Raw genomic sequence first — 27,950 nt, 5'->3', positions numbered from 1 at the left:
ATTATACTTCTAATCTCCTGTTTCTCCTTTCAATTCAATTTAATCATTTATATTTTTAATTTTCACACTTTTGCACAATACTTTTCACTATCCTATAATTTTTCAATATTCCCAGATTTATTTTTCTCAACACACGAGTCTTTTCAATTCTCTCTAGTATCCATATATCCTCTCTACTAACACGGTAAATTCTTATTTTATTTACTTCAAAAATTTTAACTCGTATATTCTCATATTGTTCACAACTTATGGGGTTTTAAGGATGTTACAACAATGGTAAGGAAAATCTAAGAATTTTTTTCTTTCTTTTTTACTTTATGAACGGTGGAGAAGAAATGAAGGTTAAACTCTTTCTGTCTCCCACTACTAACATGTGTGTGTCTATATAAATATAAATATAAATAAATAAATATATATATATATATATCTTTAAGCTTAATTAACTAATAAAAAATTATAATAATACAAATCAATGGCTAAACTTCATTGATGAAACCAAGGGTGGAGGATAATGGACACGATCAAGTTAAAGAACTACCCATAATTTAGTTATGGTTTATTCTCATTTAGGTCCTTGGTTTAATCTCCCATCTAATATCTTCTAGTTTAGCCATTTTACAATTTACTCCTTATACTATATTTAACAATGTATTTAATAATTTTATTTGTAATTTTCATAGTTGTCTGATAAACTTCTCATTTTAATATTTAGACTAGCTTGGTTTAGGAAGTTTCAGCCTCGAAATTGAATTTTTTGACACCATAAAAAAATCAAGTCATTACATAATGGGATTGGAAATTGTAATATAATATTTTATGATACAAATTTGGATATGTTTATGCCATATTGAAATGAAATCTTGTAATGGATCTATGATGCATTGTTGAGACAACTATTATGCCTCAATGATATCTAGTGTACTTGTTAAAAGCATGTTGATTGTTAAAAGAATGTAAGCTATTGAGATTATGATTTCAATGTAGTTTTATATGTATAGCAATTTAGTTATAACATATGGTATATTTAGAATTGATTTGCACCACTGATCATTGCTTGCTTGATGTACGGATTTGTTTTTTGTGTGTAGGTATTTGAAGTTCAATTTTTTTTGGGGCTCAAGCAACATCAAGAAAGGAAACTTCGACTATTCTTAGTGATTTTGTAATAACTTTAAACTTTTGTTATAGTTTGGGCATGTATTATGAACCTAGTGTGATTTTTGTCTACTATTGGTTAATTGTTGGATCGTTATGTTGGTTTTGGTTTTTTAATGCTTATATGGTATGTTGACATTATGTTTGTGCTTATAATTGAACTTTGTAATCAAAATTGATGTTGAATATATTGTTTTGTATGAAATTTTACGTAGCTAAATTTTGATTAGTTGTGTTAATAAGCATGGTTTTATGTGTTTTAGACTTGGTTTGATATGTCAAATACGTGTGCATATATGTTAGAACTCGTTTGGTGCAAATTTGAGACCTTTTTAAAAGTCCTAAACTACTAAAATTCTGTAAATTTTTAGGTTTTGGGATAAGGAATTAGAGCCTCATACCCAGGTATTGGTACTTCTTAAGAGATTTCTATACATGGTTTCAATGTTTCGTTACATTCTATGTCAGTAGTACTTGGGAAATTGGGACTTGTTTTTGAACAAGTTCAATACATTATCTTTAAGGTATCGAGACATGGATCCTTAGAGCTAACTGTTTGAATTTCTAGTCAATGCATCGATACATTGGGACTGAGTATTGATATTTGTCCCCTGTTTTTTTATGTTTTTGCCCCAAATGTCGTTCCAAAGCTCATTTTCGTTGAGTTTTTGCTAGACCATCATCATTGAAACATGAGACCCCTGTAAACGTGGTTTAAGTATTACATATGTAAGGGAGTTCGATTGTTTTGTTTTGTTTGAGATTACTTCGATAACTAATGTTGCGTATTGCATTTAATCGTCTTCTAGGTCTTGTGTAGGGTTGTTGGCAGGAGTTTTGTAACCATTTGAAGTATTAAATTCACGAATTTAAGACACCCTGCAAGCAATGGTATTAGTGCTCATAAATATGGAATTGATACCTCATGTAAAAGTAACTATTAGAAGTGTCTAGGTATTAATACCTTTAAGGTAGGTACCAATACCTCAATAGCAGGTGCAAATACCTCAAGCACATGTATTGATACCCTGCTTCTCTAAAATGTATTTTTGGCGTTTGACTTTACAATGTATAGATACTTCAAGCTTGGGTATCGGTAAATAAGGTCAAATATTGATACCTTAATACATGGTATTTGATAATTAGCCATAAAAAACTTGAAAAGCACTTTAAAACATTTTTGAAGGGTCTTAAGATTACTCAAAAACACTTGTAAAGGTTCAATGCATTTTGTAAACTTGTTTTTGTGATTTTGTAACACTAGAAAACATTTTAAAGCTTATTAGATTAGTTTTCATTTAACTTTAAGAGTTTGAAAATCTAATTTAATTCTTAATAGTTTGTTATATCAAAATATTTTCATCTTAATAGTTTGTTATATCAAAATATTTTCATCTTAATAGTTTGTTATGTCAAAATATTTTGAAAATCAAAGCTACCATCCTCGTTCAATATATGGTTAGATAGGTGCCATTGCTAGTTGATGAAGACCAGTTTGTTATGTCAAAATATTTTGAAAATCAAAGCTACCATCCTCGTTCAATATATGGTTAGATAGGTGCCATTGCTAGTTGATGAAGACCACTAAACAACGATAAAGTAAGGATGGGAGGAAGAATAAGGAAGATGATGGGTTAGTGATGGGAAAAAAGAAGGTACATATATATATATTTTTTGGAAATTGTTTATAATTATTTAAAATATTTTTATAATTTTTTTTAATTTTAAGGGAAGTTATTGGACACGTGATAAAAATATAATAACTTGATAAAGTTAGTGGCTATTATATAATTTTTTGAATGTTGCGTGAGTAAAACCTATTTTTAAATCCAAATTATTTATTTGGATAACAAATAAAAATTGGATTTGAATTTGGGCAAATCTAAGTCCAATTTCATAAGAGTTAAATTTTGGATTTCAAAATACATTTTAAAGCTTGGGATTTTCAAAATACAAAATTAACTAAAAAAACATGAGAACTTATTTGTTCTCTCTTCTTTCATAGTTATTTCAAAATTCAAATAATAAATAATTAATTTTACTTATAATATATCATCAACGAAACTCAAAGTTTTCAAAATTAGACTAGTAGGCGAACCGGCCAAATTATTAGTTTCGATTCAATCGGTTTGACTGATCTAATCGATTTGATTGAATAAATTATTAAAAATAAAAACTACAAATAAAAATTGATTTGACCATCGGTTCGATCTGTCTAATCAGTTTAATTGGTTCGCAAGTCAACAAATCTAACCTCTTTTCTGGACTAGTACCTCGACCAATTTCTGATCCAATTGGTCTAATCGGTCATTCAGTTCAATTTTAAAAATAGTGGCGATACTTCGTGCACTTAATTTAATACAATATAAATATTCAAAAAAAATTCATTTATACCATAATTTTCACAAATTTAATTTATAAACCCCTAACTTTTAATTTATAATTTCCATAATTGGACCATCGTTTGCTGGCCCAATCGGTTCAATCAATTCGACCAGTTCGATCAGTTTGACTCCTACGACTGGTTCGATCAATCCATATGATTTTATTAAACAAATCATTAAAAATTCATAAAAAAATGGTTCAACCGTCCAATCAATTGATTCATATCGGTCCCTAGGTCAACTGATCCAATGCTTTTCTCCAAAGTACTATCCTGACCGGTTTGCGGTCTAATCGACTAGTCTAGACTGGTTCAAACAACAATGTTCAAATTCTCTTAAATAATTAAATTTTAAAAAATATTTTAAAAATTAAAATTAATTAAAACCCAAATCTAAATTTAAATTATTTTAAATTTCTAAAGAAAATAAGAAATTCAAATCTAGATTTTAATTTCCAAATGCATGTAATTTAAGGAGAAATTATTTTACAATATTGGTTTTTCATTCAAATCGTGCAGTTGAAATGAAAAAACCGAGTCTGACCTGGGAAGCAAAACTTAAATTTTAAAAAATAATATATAAAAGAAATTCTCCGTCTATCTCTAAAACATGGTTATCTTCTGTCTTACTCTTTGCTACTCTCCTTCCACTAAGATCTAGGCTTGCCTTCACTCACTTTCTTTTTTAATTATATTGTTAATTATTACTGTTGTTACGAATAAAAGAAACAGAATAGAATCCAGTTTTACTAACTTCGGCTTGATGGACCGGAAGCGAACGGAGAGCCCCAGCTACACGCGCCGGTGGAGTAGTCACTCGGGCACGGGGAGCACTGGCGGCGGTGTTGAGTCACCTGCATTGTCGCCGGCGCATAACCAACCCCGCCACGCGCGTTCTTCCTCCGCCACTGGCATTTCCAGCATAAAGCGCACGCAAAACTTCGCCGCGAAAGCTGCGGCTCAGCGGCTGGCTCAGGTCATGGCTTCGCAAACCACTGACGATGACGATGAAGAAGATGACGGCGACGATCTAGGTTTCCGGTACAGTGCTCCACCTCCTCTCGCTCTGTCTATAAAAAACACCGCCGCTACGGCTGGTGGTGTCGGTAATAGAACCGCTCTTAACTCTACGAGGATCGGGAGATCTCCTTCACCTGCGGTAGGTTTACTTTATTTGCTAAATTCTTACTGTTCTATTTTTACTCGTTTGCTTTTTCTTTGAAGTAGGGCTTGATCTTTGAGTTCGATACGTCGCAAAGTTGATTTTAGTTGCATTCTGTCTTAAGTTCTGTCGCTACACGTTTAGTATTTTCTTCTAAATTTGGATTTTGTGTTTGATCGAGAAATTTGTTGCTGAGGAATTTGTATTAGGAGAATGTTAATAAAAGCAGAGATCGGATTTGATCTCTGAGTTCAATGCGGCACGAAGTTGATATTAGTTGCATTGTGTTGTAAATTCTCTTGCTTTACGTTTTGTGATTTCTTCTAAATTCAGATTGTATACGATCAAAAAATTTGTTGGTAAGATTTGTACTAGGAGAATTTTAATAAATGCAAAATAATAGCGTGGATAATGGTTAATCTAATAATGTTTTATGCATCGATTGCTAATGTTAAACTCCAAACTAGATGTTTTAGTTTACTAGTGTATATGGAGGTCTAACCCGAATATCTGATACTCTGGGACTAGTTAGCACGGAACTTGGTAGAGGAAGCACCATCAGTTCGATCGACATCAACTGGAAGGTCATCAATGTCTCTTCGTACAGCACCACCTGTACCGCCGCCCAATAAAACATCACTGAGGACTGCTGTATCTCTACCTTCTGAGTCTCCGAAAAACCGACAACCAGAGAAAAGGTATAAAAAGTAGCAATGAACATAAAGCCTCACACTCAGACTAACAAAAGCAAAACGAAGAAATTTAGTTTCCTTCTTTTATCATAGGACTTTCTAGATGATCAAATAAATCACGATACCAACTAGTTCATTGTTTATTTTTACTTTCTAGGGTGTATTACTTTTTTTTTTTTTTTCTTTTATGGTCTTTTAGCATTTGTATGTTGAATTTATACCATCTTGATTAAGCGTAACTATTGAATTATTGCTTTGAAAGCAATCACCTTTTCCTTTTAAAATATATATGTTATATTAATTCTTACACCATTCAAACAAAAAGCATACTTTTATATTTGTAAGTTTGTATGGAAAGTACTTGCTATTAAGGGAAATATCTTTATGGTTATTTATGTAGCAAATAAACTATGTAAATATCTATGAATGCAGATTCACATCAGACATTGGGTTTAACTTGAAAGATACAGGAGATTACCGTGAGGCTTCTGCACTTCGAGATGAAGTATTCTAATCACACTCTAGTAACATAAATATTCATTTTTGTCATTCACAGAATTAAATGCATTCTTAATTTGCAATGTATGAAACTGATAATTATTTGTCATACAGCTAGATATGCTGCAGGAAGAAAACGAGAATGTCATAGATAAGGTGTGCAAATCTTATTCTTAGTTGATTTAACGTGTAGTGTGGGCTCTAATGCCATTTGATTGCAATTTAATTGATGCAAGAGCTTTATTTATTAATATTTTATTATTTCAACTTTACTTATTAAGTATGAGATATATTATGGATGAGTAGGTTTATTACTTATCTTTAGGGTTTAAACCCAAGGCTAGGAATAAAACATTATTTGCAAGAAAGGCTAGTAACTTGGCCTATATAAATAACTTGCAAGCTTTCAGAGAGAAATTAGAGAGAAATTAATAGAGAGAAATTAGAGGTTTTTTTATAACCCTAGATTATTTAGAGATCCAACTTCTTTCTTACTAGTTTTTAGCTTAATTCTATTGATTTAATGCTATTTTCTTTAAACCCCATCAAATTTAGCATCAGAGCTTAATTAAATATTAGGGTTTGTCTTTAAGCCATGGACACATTAGAGGTGGAGGAAGAGAAAATCAGGATTGAAAAGCAGAATTAACTATGGTATGATGTGTGATTGAAGAATTGTCATGTGCAATTTATTCTTGGCTTTGACAAGAATATGTGGGAATCTAGATGGAAATTCTAAAAGCTGCTTACAACCAGTTTGACATATCAGAAGGTACTTGCATTGATAAATTTGATTTTGGTGAGGAAGATTTTCTTGGCAAAATGCATGTGGAAGAGTAAGACCATGATCTATTAGATCTTTTTTATAATGTGTATCCTTAAGAAAGTGAAGAAATTAATGTGTATCCTGTTTGTTCCAAGAATGACAACCACATTCTCAGAAGAAAAGGAGGGATTGAAGGCAAGTTAGAAATCTCTTGGGATATTTCAAGGGACAATGTTGGGTGATAATTATGGAGTAAAAGAGTTGATTCAGCTTTTACAATTGAAACATATTTTGTTGAGAGTAATTTCAATGCCAAACTCAAGAAAAGTAGAAAAAACTTGAATGCTAGTAATGACGTGAAGGTGATGCATTGTTTCAGAGAAAAAAAACTACCTGCAATCAACATGAAAGCTATTACTGAAAGTCAAGTTTAAATGGTTTCTATTGAAAGATAGTTGCTAATGGATTAAAAGAACATGAAGGCTAGTAACAAATGAAGACTTTTTGGTAATAAGTTGGGGTGATTGTTTTCCTTTCCATTTGAACACTAATTATTTGTTTGAAGCATTTTGTCTATGTAACGAATTCAGAGTGCTAGAAGGAGAATAGAACAAATTGAGTGAATGTATCTTTAGAATTGTACAATATTCTTTAGCACTCCCTTAATGCTGGAGTACAAATATTAATCATGCCCAGCTTATTTCAAATATAATCAACTTGAGCTACATTCAAAGCTTTTGTGTAGATATCTCCTAGTTGATCTTCAGTTTTAGCGTAGCCTATAAAGATAGCTTTTGTTGAAGCTTTTCACAAACAAAATGGGAGTTAATTTCAATGTGCTTGGTTCGTTCGTGAAACACAAGACTAGAAGATATATGAAGAGCTGTTTAGTTATCACACTATATCTTTCTTGACAATGAAATCTCTAGATCCACTTCACTTAATAGTTAGTGCACTCAATCTCACATAGATTGTGTTATAGCTTTACATCTTTGTGCTTGATTGGAATACTATATTTTGTTTCTTGTTTTACCACGAAATCAAATTTCCTTTAACAAACCATATCTTGTAGTGGATATCTTGTCCATCTTAGATCCCACTCAATTTGCATTGAGAAACATTCATTGTCATTGAGCCCATATAATAAATCATGTCTTGGAGCCTCCTTTTAGATAAAGAGTTTGTTTCAAAGTTGCCCTCTGTTTGATTATCGGTGAAGATATTAATTGCTCAACACTAGCAGAGCATGCAATGTCAGGACGAGTCATTATATGATAATTCAGTTTAACAACTAGCCTTCTATACCTCTCAGGATCTTCAGATAAATCACTATTTTTGGTCAGAAGTTATGCATTGGATCTATTTTAGTACTAGATGGCTTAGACCCTGGTTTTCTAGTTTATGCTAGTAAGTCGAGAGTATATTTCCTTTAAGACAAGAAAATACCTTCTTGTGACCTCAAACTCAAGAAATACTTCAATTGTAGACTTATTTGAAATTGATTGTGTAGTAAAGATTTCAAAGCATGCCTGCATCATCACTTCTAGTAATGACAATATTGTCAACATGCATCATTAACAATATTATAGTTTCTTTTAATTTTTTATAAAATATTGAGTGATCACAATCAGTCTTCTTCAATCTAGATTCTTGGACCATATTGAATCTACCAAACCAAGCATGAGGAATTTGTTCCACCTAAACCATACAAAGGTTTTCGAAGTCGACCAGTCTTTGAGTGGTGGTCACTTCATTTAGACTTCCTCTTGAAGATACCATAGAGAAACATTTTTTTTATACCTACCTGGTGTAAACGGCACTCATACATAGTTTCCATAGAGATGAACAATCAAATCAAAGTCAATTTAGTTTCTGGGGAGAAGGTATTAAAATAGTTAACGTCGTAAGTTTGAACAGTCCCCTTAGCAACAAGTTGGGCTTTAAGTTGTGATATTGACCCATTAGGGTTGACTTAATCGTAAACATCCACTTGCACTTGATACTTTTTTTTGCTAGTAGATTGTTGAATCTCAAGTACTATTACCATCTAAAGTCATCATCTCTTGTTCCATTGCATCATGTCAGCTAAGATGGGACAATGTTTCATCAATAATCTAAGAAAATGAAACAAAATCTAAGGATGCAATAAAAGAGCTGGAAGCAAAAGACAAATTGTCCTAAAAAACAAAAGATGAAATATGTACATTGACATTTACCCTTTCATAGGGGGATAGATCAAGGTTGGGATTAGAATCACAAGAGAAGGGATCCTTAGACGAAGAGATGAGTAGAAGACATGAGTTACGAGGTTCTTTTCTTAAATAGACAAGAACAATAGGTGTTGAGTGGTTGTTTGATCTAGTGCAATAGTAACTGTAGAACTTGTAGGCCAAGTTATAGTGTTATCCATTAGATAATCTTCCTCCTATTGACTATTGTAAATAGTTTAATCAAGAAAGGAGTGATTTGAAGAAAGGTAACATTAGTAGAAACAAGATAGTATTTAAGATCAAGAAAGTAACACTTATAACCTTTTTGAAGTCGAGAATATCTAAGGAATAGGCTTTGGATCCAATTAGTGACCCATGGACGAATATCATGAACAAAATAAGTACTATCAAATATATTAAATTCAAAAGTAAACAAAGATTTTGAAAGAAAATGATGTTGCAAGGAATATCACCATTGAGTATAGAGAGGGGCATATGATTAAGAAAAAACAAGCTATTAAAATTGCATCTCAAAATTGTTTCAGAATACTCATTTGAGAAAGAAGGGCTTTGGCTATTTCAAGAGGTTTATTTATTCTGTTAGCAACCCCGTTTTGATGAGTATAATTGGGGAATAATCCAACGACCATGCAAACCTCGAAAGATTGACTCAAAAGAAGTCGAATCAGGGTGTAGGGAGTGCAAGGTATACCTATTGGAGCCACTTCACAAGCCCCTAATAGGGGTGTGACACTTGACACCTATATTACCTCAAAGCCTCTTATAAATAGCAAGCACTATTGCCATTTGAATTCATCTTATAAGTCACCAAATCACTTGGTTAGAAGTTCTTTACTTCCTTGCTAAAAATTTAAGTTTGATGACATTTCTCACTTAATCGTCGAAGTGTTTGTTGGAGGTAAAATCCCCAATGTGCACTAATTCAACATTTTTTCTCACAAGTTTTCAAGATGAGTCTGAGAAGCTCGAGAGAGGTCCATTAGCGAGAAGGAATCCCCGGTTTAGGCTCTTGAAGTCCAAGCCTGTTCATCACATAATCCTTAAAGGTGTTGCCTTGAACCCCTCACGGCTCGTTGTCCCCGAAAGGAGCTTGAGCAATTCGGCAAGTTTGTTAGTCATGCTATAACCTCTGATTTAGACTCCTTAGGCCCCAAGGCCTATTGTTACCTACCCTCGAAGAGTGTTGCCTCGCTTTCTCATATGGCTCATTCAAGGAGTTCAAGTAGTTTGGGAAGTTCAAGCTTGAAAAGTGCGCAAGCCATGTAACCTTGAGCGTAGGTTCCCCAAGTCCCAAGGACCCTTGTTACCTAACCTCAGGGAGTGGTGCCTTACTTCCTCCGACTAGCCAAGTAACCCTGAGCATAAGACTCCTCAGGCCCCAAGGTCCCTCGTCACCTAATTGTGGGTATAGGCTCCCTAAGCTTCCATGGTTAGGCCTCACGTCACCTTACCTTGGACATATGCTTCTCAAGACTTCAAGGAAACCTAAGGTTTCTCACCACAACAAACCCATGGCATTGATCGTTCAAGCCATCTAAGTCACCTCACAATCAAATCCTATCATTGGCGCTTTGCGCCACTTTTCTCCTTTTCACGCATGTAACTCTAGGTTTAGGTTCTGAAGCTCTCCAAGGTTACTCATAGTTTAACCCTGAACCTACAAGTTTCTGTAATTCTACATTTTCTAGAGTTTTAACTTCTCTTTGACTCATCTTTAAAATTTAATACTTTTGGTTGTTGTTATCTTCCTTAAACCACATCATTAGTAATTCTTGAATGAACTTTACAGCTCAGACTTGAGGAAGAAAGGTGCAAGGAAGTGGAGGCTAGAGTCAAAGAGCTTGAGAAACAGGTAATATGGAAATTGACTTTTTCCTTTTTGTTTTTATTTATGGTTTCCTTTTTCCCTTACTACTACAAGGCAAGGGCAAACTACCAATTTGGTTGCTAAACTTTTGGAAGGTTTTGTTCAACATTTGGTCACCAATTTTAATAAATGTTATTATTTTGGTCACTTGACAATTTGTTGGTTAAAAATCATGGCCTTGCCATTTGGGTTTTTGTGTCATGATATGTTTGCTTAGATGGCATATTTTTGTTAGGTGATCAAAATCTTTCATAGTTTTGGATGTTCAAACTAGAAAATTTCTAAAAGTTGTGACAAAAAAAGGTAATTTGCTCTAAATTGTATCGGTTGATATAAATATTAATAAAACCAGAAATAAAAATTTCATTAAATTTTTAGACTTTATATCCTTTATTCGTAATATATATAAAATCACAAATTTGAAGAAACTATTGAACTAGTAATATATCCTTCATTGTTGATTATATTATTGTTTTGTCATTTTAAATATTTTTATTATTTATAAAATTTATCATATTTATAAATAAGAATTCTGATTCTTTTAAAACACTTCTGTTAAATGAATTTATATAATAATTTAAAAAGGTTAATATTTGTATAGAAATATTTTATCTTTAAAGTATTATGTTTCATTAATAAAATAGTGAAAAAATATTACTTTAGTTTTAAATATTAAAATTTAATTATTTATATAATAAATAACTTTATATTTCATGTGTATAATTTTATAAATAATACTTTATATAATTTATTATATAAATGGTTTTATTATTTACTAGATTTATCACAGGTATAAAAAGAATTTTGATTCTTTTAAAACACTTTTGTTTAATGCATTTATATGATAATAAATAAAAAGTTAAAATCTTTTATCAAATTACTTCATTTTAAAGTAATTTTTTCATTAACCAAAAAGTACAAAAATAATTCTACTTTAGTTATAAAATCAAAATTGAATTATTTATATAATAAATATCTTTATATTTCATATATATGATTTTATAAATAATACATTTATATAATATAACATATATATTAATTATATATTGTCAACAAACTATGATGGTTGATTTATTGATTATATTATTAAGGGAAAAATGAAAATTAAAGGGTTATTTATGATATGTAAACTTTTTAGTATTGTAAAAATGCTTTAATAATGATTAAGAATTTATTATTATTATAATATTTGAATTAATAAAATAATTTGTACATTTCAATTATTTTTATTAGATTTTATTCTGAATAATATTACTTTGCATTAATTACATTATTAAAAAGTATTTATTTTGAATAATATTATTTGCATTAGTTACATTATTGAAATTTATATCATCTAGTAAATTATAGAAATTAATAAATAAATTCACAAGTAACGTGTGTGATAATGTAAACTAGTTTTTTAAAAATGAGTAGTAACTATAAGGGATCATAATTAGATAAATGTGTTTTTACCTGTTAATTTTTCTTTTTCGAGCTTTTAGGTTGCTGCTCTTGGTGAAGGGGTATCTTTGGAAGCCAAACTGTTAAGCAGGTAGATTTTGGTTCAAACAACCTTAATGTATACCCATTTTTATCCACCTTAGTTTTATTTATCTTTTTCTAACATCTTGTGTTACCATCTACAGAAAAGAGGCTGCATTGCGTCAAAGAGAGGTATTTCAGAATTTGGATTCTGTTCTATTTGTGGATAGATGATTAATTCTAGGCTTCCCAGCTATATTTTGGTTTTTTGGTTCTTTTTCTCTTTTTTAAGTTTTTTAAATGTTGGTTTGAGCTAGGCAGACTCAGGTTTGTTGTTATAGCACAAACTGTGTTGAATTTTTAGTTTCATGTATTGTGGTAATCTTGACATTTTTCCTTTTGAGAATAGGAATGGCAATTTTTTTCTTGTAATTTTATCTTCAGGATAATGCAAAAAAAAAAAAAAAAAAAAAGAAAAAAGAATCATTCTTTTCCTTTTGTTTTATCTTCCCAGGCTGCACTTAAGGATGCAAAACAAACTAAGGATGTTGTAGACAAGGAGATTTTGTCTTTTAGATCCGAAGTTGAGGTAAATATCAGCAAGTAGTCTTCCTGTATTATAATCTTCTCACCTTTAAAATGAATATAATAACTTCTGCTCATGCTATTCCATATTCTCTTATGCTTTATTTATTTTGCTTTAATTAGAATGCTAAAGATGAGGCAACAGCCATTGTAAGGCAGCTTCATGGAGCTGAATCTGAAGTAAAAGCCCTTCGTTCAATGACTCAAAGAATGGTATTGACTCAAAAAGAGATGGTATGTGCTTATATTGCCTCAAAATTTTAGGAGCCCACTTTTTATTAGAAGATCAATTACCTTATGCATTTGAATTTCAGGAAGAAGTTGTCCTTAAGAGGTGTTGGCTTGCTCGTTACTGGGGCTTAGCTGTGAGATATGGTAGTTACTGGTAACTTATATTTGTTGCGAGGAGAAATGCACCATTCACTCTCCGTTGATTAAATCTTGTTGAATCATTCGACAGTCATTTTAAAGGGCATGAATGAATTACGGTCATTTGTTTTTTGTAAAAGAAATTTTACTTCATCCTGCCCCTTGTCAAGTTGTTAAAGGTTGAGAATGTGGTAACAATATATTCAAACTGACAATTACTGTTTCACCTCATTCTTGTGCCTTATAGGGATCTGTGCAGATATTGCTGTGTCTAAGCATGAGTACTGGTCATCATTAGCTCCTCTTCCTTTTGAGGTGGTTGTTTCTGCTGGACAAAAAGCTAAGGAGGAGTTTTCTGAAAAAGGCTAGTAAATAAATAATTTTATGCTTTGTGGTTAACTAGATAGTGGCATCCTTCTCTTGTCCTGTCATACACATTTTTCATGTTTTTAGACTATAACAATGTCGAGCAGGTGATGATGAGAATGAAAAGAGGAGCAAACTTGTTGAGGATTTGAGTGACCTGACTGGAGAAGGAAATATTGAGAGTATGCTTTCGGTTGAAATGGGTTTGAAGGAGCTTGCATCCTTAAAGGTACTCCCCTCTTTTCTTCCCAACCCATCCAAAAGAAGAAAGTGGTGCATTTCTGGAATTAAGATGCTACATGCATTCCACTGGTTTAATTCTGGCTATGTTTTTGAAGGTTGAGGAAGCCATCGTGAATGCATTGGCCCAACAGAGAAGAGCAAGTTCTGTTAGAATTTCATTGTCTGGTATGCTCTATATCACTCTGTAACATCTTTGCTTAATTTTCTGATTACTTTTAAATAGTTTTTTGTTTGGCTGGTTGGTTGGTCTTTTTATTTTTTTTTCTTTTTTCAAACTCATTTCTTTGCAATTTTTCTAATTCAACGCATTTTTTAACCTCAACCCATGCTAACTGCCTAGAGCTATCTCCTCTGATCTTACTGAATTCTTACTTGCATGTTTTTCAGATATCAAGTCACCACGTGATCCTAAGTTTATGGAGGCATTTGGTAAGTCTAATTTATTTATTTAGTTGCTGTCTTGTTTGTTTCTTTGTATTCCCATGTTCCCAAACTTGCAATCACAAGAATGACCGTATGCTTTATTGCAGAATTGAGTCCAGAGGAGTCTGAGGATGTTCTCTTTAAGGAGGTATGTCAGTCATCTTTCTTGGTTATCTTCAATTTTATCTCAATGATGTTTATCCACAAAGTTCATCAATTTCTTGGTCTTCTGTTAAACGGTTTTGTTTAATTGTTGGTGGCACTAACTTTATCCTCGCCCAATTACATGCCTTCAGTCTGTTTATAAAACCCAATAAATAATATGTATATTTATGTGTGTCGAAATTGCAGCAGCTTCAAATTTTGGAATTTCCATATTCTTGTCCATATTGCTTTTCTTGCCAACAAGGGATGAGACCTGTTTGGCATGATGCTGAGCTTAAATATTGGATTCTCAATTTGTTTTACTTCAAATTAGTTAGCTACTTTGTTAAATGGTTCCTGGTTAAGTTGTGGTCACTGTTCAGTGTGCAATAACATTTTCCCTTTAGTATTTTGTGTGTCCTGTTTGACACTTAGAAAGAGGAATATAATATTATCTGGCTGACTATAAAACATACTGTATAGGCATGGCTTACATATTTTTGGAGAAGAGCCAAATCCCATGGCATAGAGGAGGATACAGCCAAAGATCGACTTAAATTTTGGATCAGCCGTTCTGTGCATTCACCAAGTTCACATGATGCTGTTGATGGTAATATCTATTGTAGCATTAATTTCTTCAAATGGAAGTATTGGTGCAATGTTTCTCACTCTCTAAACTTTGAACTTAAAAATGTCAATTATTTTCTTGCATATACAAGACCGAACCCAATCTTTCTTGCAAGTAAGCACTTATGTTTTTTCTTGTTTTTGTTTAGTTGAGGAAGGACTGATGGAGCTTCGGAAATTGGGCATCGAACGTCGACTTTGGGAAGCATCTCGAAGGAATTGAGTGGGATGATTCTTCTTCAAAGAGTAGTTGAAAGAGCTCTTGACAGACTGCACTGAGATATGTATTTTACAGTTTCTAACTGTATTCGTTTGACTAGATTTCCCCTCCAAATGAGCTTCTTCTTCTTCTTCTTATTATTATTATGTAGATAAGTAATGAGCACTGATTATGGGTTGCATGCTTTTCTTGATATGAGAATTGAGGTATTGCTTAGGCAAATAAATTAGTTTAAAGGTAAGGTACTGTATCAAGTGTACTGAACCACGGGTATATATATTAGCATATGGTCACTAGCATGGTTTGCATCAAGATAAGCCAAGACGTAATTCGTCTAGTAATTAAATTTGTAGTGGTATAGAAATATATTGTTATCTTGCATAATCCTTAGGAACGATGTCTGAAAAGGTCATCTTGAGGTTAACTTGACATAAACATATGTTAAGTTGATTAAAAGTTCTAATGTAGTGACTTCTAGAGAAGCCTACAACCAGTGGATTCTGAATTAGTAAACCACCATATTACTGCAACATTCGCCAGCATTGCTCTCGATATTTCCATGTTAGGGGAAATAAATGTTCTAACCTTTCATGTCATTGTTATTGAAGCTTGTGTCACTGTTTTCACTGCAATTTCAATTTTGTGTTATTGTTTTAAATTGTTCCGCATGCTTAGATTTAATTTTAGTACCTAGTAACTCAATTCACTCATATTTCTGTTACTTACCATTTTGACATTAGTTAATTTTGCAATTAATTGAATTAACTTTAGTCGCTATGGAGATGATACTCTATACTTACTACTTTATTACTTGTTGATGACTGTGTACACTTGTACATATTCTTTAAATCTCGCTATAGGACTCTGAATAATAAGCATCATAAAATGGATTTTCGATATACTTTGGACTTTTTTAGCTTGAGGTGAAACGTAAAGTGTGATATTATTGTAAGATTCGATCTAATAGTTGAGTTTCCAATGGGATTGAAAACAATGAATTTCAATGATGAAGTATATTGGTAAGGTTGGAAAATTCTATATATATATAAGTTTCAGTGAAATAAGAGATGCATGAATGCAATATCAATTTGGAAGGTTTAGAAAAGTGCTCAATATAATTAATTGACAAGTAGTATTAAGTAGTATTACACGGTGGGATTATAATTCGAAAAGATGATTTATATTAGTAGATAATCTAAACATATCTTTAGTTTAATTGCTTGAGAAATTGATTGATTAATATTTTTTCTATTGAGTCTAATTTGGGGATACATTTTCTTGCTTATCGGAGTGGATGACTTTTAAAAAGACATAGATGTGACTAATTAGATTGACTATACATCAGACATAACGTACGTAGAATAGATTTTAAATTCGTTTATGGACTTATTCATATGTGATGTTCATAACGTGGCATATTTCAATCTTAAGTGGATGATGAAATATATATGCGTAACTTGTATATTTTGATGCAAATAAAAACTTGAGTTTAAATATATAAGGAATAGAAAGCTGATACGTTGGGTGTACGATTTTTGCAATATGTAGCATCATTCCACAACAGTGAAATTTATAGTCTAGTAAAAGGTAAATTATATCTTCTCATCGACATTACATGATAGATGAAAAGTAAATATGATCATGAGTCATTTGTCTTTATGATAAATAATAATTGATTTTTTATAAAAAAATATAATGGTTATCATGAGATAAAACAAGATAATATTGGAAGGACGAATTTATCTCAAAGGGATTAAAAATATCTTATGAGAGTAATACACTTATGATAAGGTTGTTAGATGAACACGTAATAAGTAACTTTTGTAATGGTATATAATAAAAGAGAGCTCGATCATGATACTTTAGTAAAATGATTTTATGACTAAATAATGTTGTAATTAATCGGGGAAGAGTCGAACTTAATTACAAATTATTTGAGTGTTAATTATATATATCTAATCATTCCTTTCGTTAGCTTAAGATAACAAATGAATTGCATGGAAGAAACCAACAATATGGAATGAATGAAAATAATGAAGTAAAAGAAATAGATGAATGTATCACTATATGTAGTGATTGTATTTTCTCGTTAAGTACAAAAATGTCATGAGAATTAATTTAAGTTTTTAGAATTATTATTTAATTAATTATAATTAAATAATTGGAGTTCAAGATGAAAATAAATTAGTCATTATGGATTTGTTGAATAAGAAAATTAAATATATTTTCCTCATAGAGTCTAGTGCGGTAAAGTTGTCACGGCTTTGATGAAATTAGAATTGAGTTGAGAAAATAATTTAATTGAGAAATAAATTTATTTAATTGAATTAATATATTAATTCAATTAAATAATAATATTTTAAGAAATAAAAAATAAATATTGGGTTGGATAAATTATGAGTGTTGGATAAAAGCATAGATAACACATATAAGTGACCTAATATATGAGAGGTTCAGAAATAGACTCGATTAGTACAAAGGGCGTCAAACCTTAGTATTCACTAGGGCATGTTGCCCCATTATACTTCTAATTGGAGTAGAAGTTGTATTTTCAATTAAATATTATTATTTAATCAAACCTTATTTGAACAAAATTCTTGTATTGTTTATCTATAAATAGGAATTATGTGTTAAACAATACACAACACTTCTCATATGCAGTTATTTTATCAGAAAATAGTGGAAACTTATTTTAAAAAATAAATTCTATTTTTTGGGAAAAACGCATAGTTTTCGAATAAAGAGAGAATTAACTTTCTTACTAAAAGTTACATTAAAGTTTTCATTTTTTTGATTTGGTTCATATTACTTGAGTCCACACTCAAGGTAATTCATGGTTCGAGAATAATGGAGAAGACCATTTAGGAGAAAGTCAGGATCGACTTTAGTCTGTCTTGTACAAAGCACAATATTTGGTTAAGTTTATTGTTATAAATAACATACCGAGCTCAGGTTTAAAAAATTTTAAATCTTCTGCTGTACTTAAAATAACCATTTTTTTAATCGATTTTTTCAACAAACTTTAACTGTTGTGGCCCACTTTACTATAAATTGTTTGAACCCCATATTTGAGGTTTCTTTGGGGACAAAATGCAGAATTATGAAGACGACCTTGAGCTCTAATTTTCATTTCATCGTCTCCTTCAAGGAAAACTCAAATCCTAACATATGTATAGCTTTGATGGGGTAGATCCGTAGTTTACCAATTCTCATGATTTGGTAAGCCGCTTAGCTGCAAGTTTGATTTGTCTTTGTGCAAGGGCATGAAGGATTCAAAATTTCTACATTGGCATGGAAGCAAGTTCAAGGTGCATGGTTCCCAGCGTACTCCCATCAAGGACCCTTCCTTTCTTGGTAGTCGGTGGTGCTGAGCATGGTGAGATCTAAGGCTCTTTGATTGGGTTATCTCTTTTTCTTTAGGTAGATATTCTGGTCCAATTTGTTCATTTAATAGTGTTAGTTTAGGATTCTCTAGTCAAATTTTGAACACTATTTGTAACACCCTATACCTGACCCTATCTTTAGATCCGGACTCTAGGGTGTTATGCTCCATGATTGAATTTAACTAACACATTCAATATTGGAAGCTGTAATTTATAATCACGTAATACAATCGTTATCTAACACGGTTAGCTAATTATCTTTGCTAAACATAAGAATTTATTTCAATTATATACTTTAATTTAAGATACAAAAATTTCACAAAGTAATCTTGACGCATTGAATATTTACTTAGTCTTGAAATTAATCTTCTGACTATAACTAATTACAAATAGGACTATGACCCTAAGGTTCCGCCTCTAGGTCACCCCACTGTATGCATATTATGACTGAGAAGCAAATCTACCTAAGCACGATAAATTCTAACTTGGTCCCTCATCGAATCCTTGGATTTCCCTTTTTGCCTGCAATACATAATAACACATACGCAAGTTCAAATGAACTTAGTGAGTTGTTCATAACTTGTATCAGCGTGATACTATCAAGCTTGAAATTCATGATTCAAATTTCATGTTTGACTTTATCTACACTACGATGGTTTGCCAATCTTATTGACATAGTCTTAACATCGGACAATTTGGCTTGACTTGTACTTGATACATTATCTTGATGACACCATCACTTATTTAATTGTGTATCTTGGAGAACAATTCGACTTGCTTGACTGTCATCTATCAGAGGTGACACGAAAATAGGAGATTACACATTTGGACCATTCTTGATCTTGCCTATATAAGGCTTCCATTTATGAGATTCCATAATCATATTATCGGGTATACAAATGTATAGTCGTTTACCATTGTGGCAGATAATACCTGCGGATTGTTTCTTCAATAGTTTGTCCTTGCGGACTCTTGTGTAATTACTTCCTTGAGAGACAATCCTTGTGGATTTTAACTTGCGGACTTATGAAAGAATACCTATAGATAATTCCCATAGCATGTTTTGCACCAAAAAATATAAATAAACCATATGAGATAGATCTTGGTGAATGGTTCATGCTTTGAAATTTTATTAGTAGCTTGTCCTAATGGACTCAAATTCGTAGTACAATAACTATGGATCCATGTTTCAGACCCAATATGAAAATTCATACATGCGAAACATGTCGACAGATTCATAAAAGAAGATCTCTTTGGATTCACGCATAGAAATAGATTACAAGTAAATGAACTCATTCTTGATGGACTTATAAAAGCGAATCCAATATTTGCGGAAACATAGATGTAAACATATACACAGATTCACAGAAATTGCAAATTTATATATGTGTACTATCTTGCGGACCTCTTTGGATCATGTGGATCCCTGTAAGGAATTCGTCATGTAGAAATAGATTCAAATACTTGAATTATCTCATGGACTCTACTAGATTATGGCATATAGGCATGTCTAGTTGACCTCATTGGATTATGCCTCAAAGGTGAATCTGGCAAACCTTCTTGGATCATGCCATATAAGCGAGTCTAGCTGACCTCCCTGGATTATGCCTTAAAGATGGATCTGGCGAACCTTCCCAGATCATGCCATATAGGCGAGTTTAGCGGACCTCCCTAGATCATGCCATATAGCTGAGTCTTGCTGACCTCATTGGATTATGCCTTAAAGGTGGATTTGGCGAACTTACCTGGATCATGCCATGTAGATGAGTCTGGCTAACTTTCTTGGACCATGCCATGGCCATGGCCATGGTCTTGCTTTCCTTTATACGACTTAAAGCCTTAGACTCCGTAGAGGCTCATACTACTCCTAAAGGGCTTTCATACTACTCGTAAAAGGTTTTTATAACTATGTGCACATATTCCCCAAAAAAACCAATCAAACCTCCACAAAGCTGAATACCATTAATATTCATTTTCTTTATAGTACACCTGAACCTTCGTAAATCCTCATTAATTTGAACACATACATGTTCCTTCGCAAGGCTGGGGTCATTCGCCAATTTTGGTTTGCATTCACATGCCTTATCGAAGGCAAAACGTGTAACATATCATATTCTTCGTCACTCCTCCCTTGTCAATCACACTTCAACAGACCTTCATTATTTCGCATATCATTCATTTACATACATTTCATACACAAGCAATCAACCAACACTACTACTTATACAGAATACACGTTGTGCCAAACATTTCATCTACACCACATGGATAAACGTTCAATCAGTTATGCATTTGCATGTCAACACAATATGTAGCGATTACCCTCCCCTGATAAGGCATAGGTCATTCAGGGAGCCTGTGGCTGTAATTGCCCTTACTTTTACAATTCTTACTCTTTTAGAGATTCCATCACTTCTAGAGGAGTGCCCATCATCCTAGTTTACATCAACCTTCTTTTGATCCCCCTTTGTTACCGAGTCCTCTAGAAGCAATTCCTATGGCTCACCCGTCAGTTTTTCCTCCTCATACATCAGATACTATCCTTGTTTGAACATAGAATGACCTTTATTGGAGAGTTATTTTGAAGTCTGTACCACTTTCCTCCTCTCATAGTGATATTTTTTAGCAACAACAAAGCTTAGTGCCTACTTAGTTAAGGGAGGCTTTTGTTTCTTATCTCACATCAACTTTCAATGAAGATCATTTGATTATCATAGCCCAAGTCTCAGAGAGTATGTCTTTTAAGCAAGGCCTATGGAGTAGGGCTCTCAGGGTTACCAACCAGAAATACAGAAATAAAATATCTGATTTAGAGAAGCACGCAAAATCCAGTGAAGACTACTTGGCTGAGTTAACTGACAACATCGAGAAGTTACCAATTTGATTGGGAAATTGGATGCATAACTTTCCACTTTAACAAACAAATACAAAGATGATCAAACTGAAAATGAGCAACTGAAGGAGAAGGTCAATTCGCTGAAGAGTCAAAAACTTGCTTGAGACGAGAAGCTTAAAGCTCTGGAAGAAAATTACATGGCAGAGTTAGAGAACCAACGTTGTTCTCAGGTCATGTCCTTTAAGAAGTATCAGGAAGACACCCATAAAAACCTTGTTGAGGCCTTGCTAGAGTGGAAGTCCAACTTAATCCTATACACCCAAGTTGCTACAGGTCCCTTTAATCTTTGAAAGGTTGACTTCTCAAGGACATTTTCACTAACTCACTTGGCTTCAATGTTTACCACCTAGAAGGCAAATAATGGAAAGCTTTCCAAAAGGAGTGGAGGCAATTAAAAGGTTTTATTATTCCAACCACGCCTATTGTTAAAGACAATAAAGAGGGCTCAGGGTCTGGGGATCAAGTTCCAAAAGACGCTTCTCCCACTAAAGGGATCCCTACAGAGCCCACTAGTCACCGGTGTAGGGGAAGATTAAAATCCACTTCTTTTATCTTGTACTTCATTTCTTTTCATCTTTTATCTAACCAAACCTCTAATCATGTAATATTTTTCCTTCTTATTAATGCAACCATTCCTTTACTTTTGCTACTATCTTGCTTGTCATTTCATTACATGCTTTACCTTATATTAAACAAAACTGTCTACACATACCTGATAGACTCTGCAAGGATTAGCACATTATGCACATAGGGCTCTCTTATCTTCATGGTGTAAGAATCGACTAAATCGAACTCTAGTACCAAACTTGTAATGCCCTTAACTTGATCTAATTCGTTAGATTCATATCTCGGGTGTTACAACACTGAGACAAACATATACAAGTTTTCAACATTTACAACTTATTTAAGAGTACTGTTCCAACTGACTTACCATTGGATGTACCGTAGATAATTACAACCGTTGTACAAGATTTCAAATAGCAAAGACTTACAAGCGCATATCATAACTTAATTACATTGTTCTATTTGTTTTGTCCCTTAGTGATAATACTGATTACGATTGTACTGCCAATACATTCTGTATGCATAATAGTCCATCCCGCCACCTCTGGCATAGCTTTGGCGTCATCTCTCTTAGTGTAGACCCAAATCAGCTTACCTGTGACACAATATATAGAGGTAGGTTCATGAGAACTTGTGTGTTAAACTCCATTTACCTATCTTAGTACAATGCATCTGGTGATTTCATTATCATCTCATTATTCTTCGTTCTTCAACTTGACTTTGGCGAGTACCTTTCTTCATCCTAACATAGACGCCATACATTGCTTTGTGGCTATTCCTAACCCTTAGCATATTTAGTACATTACTTACATTCTTCACCTAGCCTTTTCGTGATTCCTTAACTGTTTCCATTTTGGAACCCATACTTACAAAACACTATTTACCTATACCATCTTAGTACAATGCATCTGGTGATTTCATTATCATCTCATTATTCTTTGTTTTTCAACTTGACTTTGGCGAGTACCTTTCTTCATCCTAACATAGACACTATACATTGCTTTGTGACTATTTCTAACCCTTAGCATATTTAGGACATTACTTACATTCTTCACCTAGCCTTTTCGTGATTCCTTAACTGTTTCCGTTTTGGAACCCATACTTACAAAACACTATTGACCAAGTTGTTCTTCTAGTCTACTTGGTTCACACTATGAATTCGTCACATTTCTTGGCACATTCCATCTTCTCTGTACATATCTTAAGACTGTGCAAGATACGCCACAACATTAGAAGGCTGATGTCGCGACATCCGCTGCCTGTGTCGCGACACCCATTAACTATTTCGCGACACCAAAGGTAGACTTGGTATTTTGACACTATGTTGCAACATTGAACTCCTCGTGTTGCAACATTACGCCCAGCCTTAAGTCCTCATGCCTTTGAATGGTGTCCTGCACATTCACTAAGTACGTTAGTCTTCCCTTATTCCTCCTTCGGCCCTTAAGGTCATAAAACGAATCAATTACACTTTTTATTAAATGAAAACTAAGATTGGAAAAAACTAAAAAAAACATAATAAATTTGCTTATATTCAAGTTTCTTAAGTATGAAAACTAGTTTAATATGCTACAATGAATTGCGACAGATCAAACTCCTCCACACTTAAGTCATTGCTTGTCCTCAAGTAAAGAAACATAAAAATAAAATATGAAACCTCAAGCAAAGAAACATAAAAATAAAATATGAAAGATGATTCTTGAGCAACTAGGATACAGGGACAAGTTTTGAAATACATAGCTAGGAAAAATTCATATCTACACATGATTCTGGCATGATATATAAACGACTTACCACTCTTAGTATCAAACACCTAAGTTCAGTATATTTCAAAGTATATATATAATAAAATCTTCAAATATATGGATCTATCGATAAATTAGACAGGAAATTTGATTATCCTAGCAGGATACAAACATTTATTATTGTAATTACTTAATATAATGTCAATTCATGAATAGAGTTACCTAGATCACATAGGGCTTTTTGACTTGTAATGTTTTGAGACTTGGGATAGGTATGAAATTCAAGAACATGAAACAAGAAAATAGTTTCAAGCAAGAAAGTAGTTTGACACATTGTATTGTTCCCTATTCTCCCCCTTAATAACCTTTTCCTGCTCATTGCCGTATTTCTCCTTCTTTTACTTTCCTTATTTCTCCACGTAGGAAGCCACAACATAATGAAGTAATTATGTTTAGCTCACGAGTTTTGGAGCACTAATGACTGGGTTTTCTAATTTTGTGACGTTGTCACACTTGACCTTTTCAATATTCAAAAATTTAACCAATAAAATAATCATAAATACTAGCATGCTTGTTTCCCTGTATTTTCTATGTCATTGGGTATATTTAATTACTTAATGCTTATTTAATGTAATATATAGAACTTAGTAGTCTAATAACCAAAATTCAAAATCATTAACTATCATGCCAAATTTATAGTAAGTCCAATCAACCTATATATATATATACTCCTAACCAATCGCTTGTATTTCTACATGCTCAAGCACACTTTGACAAGTAAAATAAAAGAAAAAGCGTGAAAAAAAAATAAGCAAAATGCAAAATTTTCTATGTCACCCCCACACATTAAATAGCACATTGTCCCTAACGTGAAACTCTATAGATAATAAAATAAACTACCCGATTGATTGTGACATTGCAGTAGTCTTATGGTGGGTACTTCCTTCCTTGTTCGTTGAAAGCTCAAAAATGTTGTGCTTCTTTCATGTGAGGTTCTGTAATGCTCGGGTTTGTGCAAGTGTACACAGTCGTTATCAAGTAATAAGAAGTATCAAGTTATCGTCTCCACAGGGATTGTGTTTGTGCTAAGTCACTTAATTTGTAAAATTATATTAACAATTTGATAAATAAAAACAATATAATTGATAAGTGATGAAAAATTAAGTATATGAAACTAAATGCAATGATCCCTAATGCAATTTATCCTAAGTTTGTAAACTATATGAATGAAATAGATTTTAGCAGAATTAACACAATAAGCAACAATTATAATATAAATAAGCTAGGACAATTACTTTAATTAAACTGAAATTATTATCAACATGCTTATCAATACTCAGAAAAATATTTCATGGCAACTCGATCTTTCATAAGTTTGGAAACCACATTAGGTCCTTTTGGAATTCTTTGCTTAGTAAATACGCATTTTACTGATCTTTATTTACTAAGGGTTTTTTCGTATTCATGCGAGGTAAAAGGGACGTGTTAGGTTTGAAACAGTTTAATCACACAAATATAAAAACTATGCAGATAACAGAGCCTGGTTAGGGTTGTTATGTAACCTGCAATTTAATCGGGTTAGGATCTAAATTGAGCATGCACATTTCAATTATGTGTCCATGAGCCGTCGTCTAGTCAGGATTGTAACGCCCCGAGCCCGAGACCGTTGCCGGAGTCGAACACGAGGTGTTAACAGACTTATTTCATTGTAAAACACAGTTCATTTTAAAATTTCCAGACAAGCTGGCTAACTGCGTCACTGTCACCTTAAAAATCATATCTCGAGTTCCAAAACTCGAAAACCAGTTCCGTAAATTTTTCCTGAAACTAGACTAATATTTCCATCTACAAATTTTTTTCTAGAATTTTTGGTCGAGCCAATTAGTACAGTTTATTAGTTAAAGTCTCCCCTGTTTCAGGGTTCGACTACTCTGACCTTCATGCATTACGACTTAGATATCTCCCTGTACAGGGCTTCAATACTTATGCCATTTGTTTCTAAAGAAACTAGACTCGAAAAGGAATCTATAAATATAGGGCATGACTTCTAATTATCTCTGGTTAATTTATAGTGAATTTCCAAAGTCGGAACAGGGGATCCAGAAATCGCTCTGGCCCTGTTTCACGAAAACTTAAACATCTCATAAAATATGGCTCATATGATCATTTCGTTACTTTCATATGAAAATAGATTCATCAAGGTTCGATTACATAATTTATTCACTATTTATTTCCATTCCTACTATTTTTAGCGATTTTTCAAATCCACATCACTGCTGCTGTCAGCATCTATTTTTAAGGTAAACTTTACCTATTTCATGGTTTTCCATGGATCAACTAAAATTTTGTCATACATAGCACCAAAATGATCGTGATCAACCATTCCAATGGCTAATCGTTACTAACATTTCCATAACACTCCATGAACAACATACAAAATGATTATAACGCTATGCTCAAAATATATATAAGCCATTTTCGCATGGCTATCCAAATATATACATTACCGAAAGGTACATGACCAACAACAAAAGGGTAGTCCTATACATGCCATTTTCAGAGTTCAACTAAAAGAGTACCAAAAGGGCTTTGATAGTGTGGATGACTTCGACTTTGACACTCCCGAATCCGATAGCTGACGAACCAAAATCTATAAAACAAAGAATCAAAGAAACGGAATAAGCATTTAATCTTAGTAAGTTTTGAGTAATGAAATCATGCACAACTGAAGTATAGCATTCATATGACTAAACGAATAATTTCATATACACATATTCTCACAATCATACCTACTTCACATTTCCAACCCTTATATTCATACATAAGGAATCAACTTGACTAAAGGCCGGAAGCTTGTTAATCGATTGAGCGAATACTATTTAAAAAGGAATCAATTATTCCAATGCATATACAAAACATACCTCATCGTTGGGGTTTTACGAGCGTATTAATTGAAATTATTACAGCAAGATTGCTCATTCCCAAACCAAGTACCTTCGGGATTTAGCCGGATATAGCTACTCGCTCAAATGCCTTCGGGACTTAGCCCGGTTATAGTAACTCGCACAAATGCCTTCGGGACTTAGCCCGGATATAGTAACTCGCACAAATGCCTTCGGGACTTAGCCCGGATATAGTAACTCGTACAAATGCTTTCGGGGCTTAGCCCGGAATTAGTCACTAGCACAAATGCCTTCGGGACATAGCCCGGTTATCATCCGAATATTCATGCACATATCAATAAATCATGACACATCTATATTTCATTTTCATAACTAGAATTCAAACACAAGTCACTTATCAAGCATTATCATTTTCGGCTCAATAGCTACATACAAAGAACATGATTTTGATTTGCTTATAACATGATCTAATCGAATCATAATCTAAGTTCCATTACTCGAAAACTTACCTCGGATGTTGTCGAACGACTTCAACGGCTATTCAATTACTTTTTCCTTCCCTTTATCGGATTTAGTTCCCCTTTGCTCTTGAGCTTAATTTAACAAATAAATTGATTTAATCATCTTGAACATCAAGAGAAATTCAAGGTACTTAGTCCATATATATATATATTAGACATTAGAGTCATATTTATGAAATCATGAACCAAATTCAACATATTGACTAATATTCTCCTTGAGTCGATTATCTAAGTGAAGATAGAATCATCATTATGCTTGCCTATAACCGAATACATGCAACACCAATCTATCTATTCATTCATGTGTGCATCTTATTTAAGCATGTATATCTACAACCGAATTCATCATATAAATATCTATGAATTCACTCAAACAATCTCAATACAACACATAGTGCTCAAACCATTATTCAATTTCAAAACTCGGCTAGTACACATATATACACTAGCAATCAAATACTAACATTTGCACTTCACCTTAATAGCTAGCTTAGCAAACCTTAATTTAACATATAATTGTTCATAACACAATTAAAGCATCCTCTCCATTCCATCAATTTAAAACACATACATTGCCCAATAATATCCAAAATCATATTCGGCCTTAGTACACACTTGTTAGCCGATTTTTCTCCATTTAGTAACTAATGCACATATGTGCTCATTTGCTAGACTCTACTTCACCTAACTACCATTTATCTCTTCTATTTACTACCATGGCCGAATGTTATAACCCAAGCCAC

At 32.9% G+C, this 27,950-nt stretch overlaps 1 protein-coding gene across 2 annotated transcripts; it reads left to right on the top strand.

The window, feature by feature from the left end:
• The first annotated feature begins 4,054 nt into the window (after window positions 1–4,054).
• LOC108481134 (coiled-coil domain-containing protein SCD2-like) lies at window positions 4,055–15,436 on the top strand. 2 transcript variants are annotated; one of them, XM_053028790.1, is made up of 17 exons: window positions 4,055–4,697; window positions 5,229–5,398; window positions 5,825–5,897; window positions 6,005–6,046; window positions 10,677–10,739; window positions 12,239–12,288; window positions 12,383–12,410; window positions 12,733–12,807; window positions 12,927–13,037; window positions 13,118–13,178; window positions 13,420–13,536; window positions 13,646–13,767; window positions 13,877–13,946; window positions 14,169–14,210; window positions 14,312–14,352; window positions 14,832–14,958; window positions 15,125–15,436. In XM_053028790.1, exons 1-17 carry the CDS (start codon window positions 4,302–4,304, stop codon window positions 15,196–15,198), a joined length of 1,662 nt encoding a protein of 553 aa, XP_052884750.1. In that variant the 5' UTR covers window positions 4,055–4,301; the 3' UTR covers window positions 15,199–15,436. The 2 variants fall into 2 exon arrangements, with proteins under 2 accessions (XP_052884750.1, XP_052884753.1); XM_053028793.1 differs by having other exon boundaries at window positions 4,579–4,697; window positions 5,233–5,398.
• Window positions 15,437–27,950: the final 12,514 nt, after the last annotated feature.

This window comes from Gossypium arboreum, chromosome 1 (assembly GCF_025698485.1).
Source record: "Gossypium arboreum isolate Shixiya-1 chromosome 1, ASM2569848v2, whole genome shotgun sequence".
Taxonomy (NCBI): Eukaryota; Viridiplantae; Streptophyta; class Magnoliopsida; order Malvales; family Malvaceae; genus Gossypium; species Gossypium arboreum.
This window is presented reverse-complemented; position numbering and strand designations above follow the sequence as displayed.

Excerpts from the sequence above, each read along its gene's own strand:
- LOC108481134 (XM_053028790.1), top strand. The coding sequence starts at position 4,302 with ATGGACCGGAAGCGAACGGAGAGCCCCAGCTACACGCGCCGGTGGAGT. Across the intron at positions 5,399-5,824 it reads AACCGACAACCAGAGAAAAG|ATTCACATCAGACATTGGGT; the intron begins GTATAAAAAGTA and ends CTATGAATGCAG. Across the intron at positions 12,411-12,732 it reads CTGCATTGCGTCAAAGAGAG|GCTGCACTTAAGGATGCAAA; the intron begins GTATTTCAGAAT and ends TTATCTTCCCAG.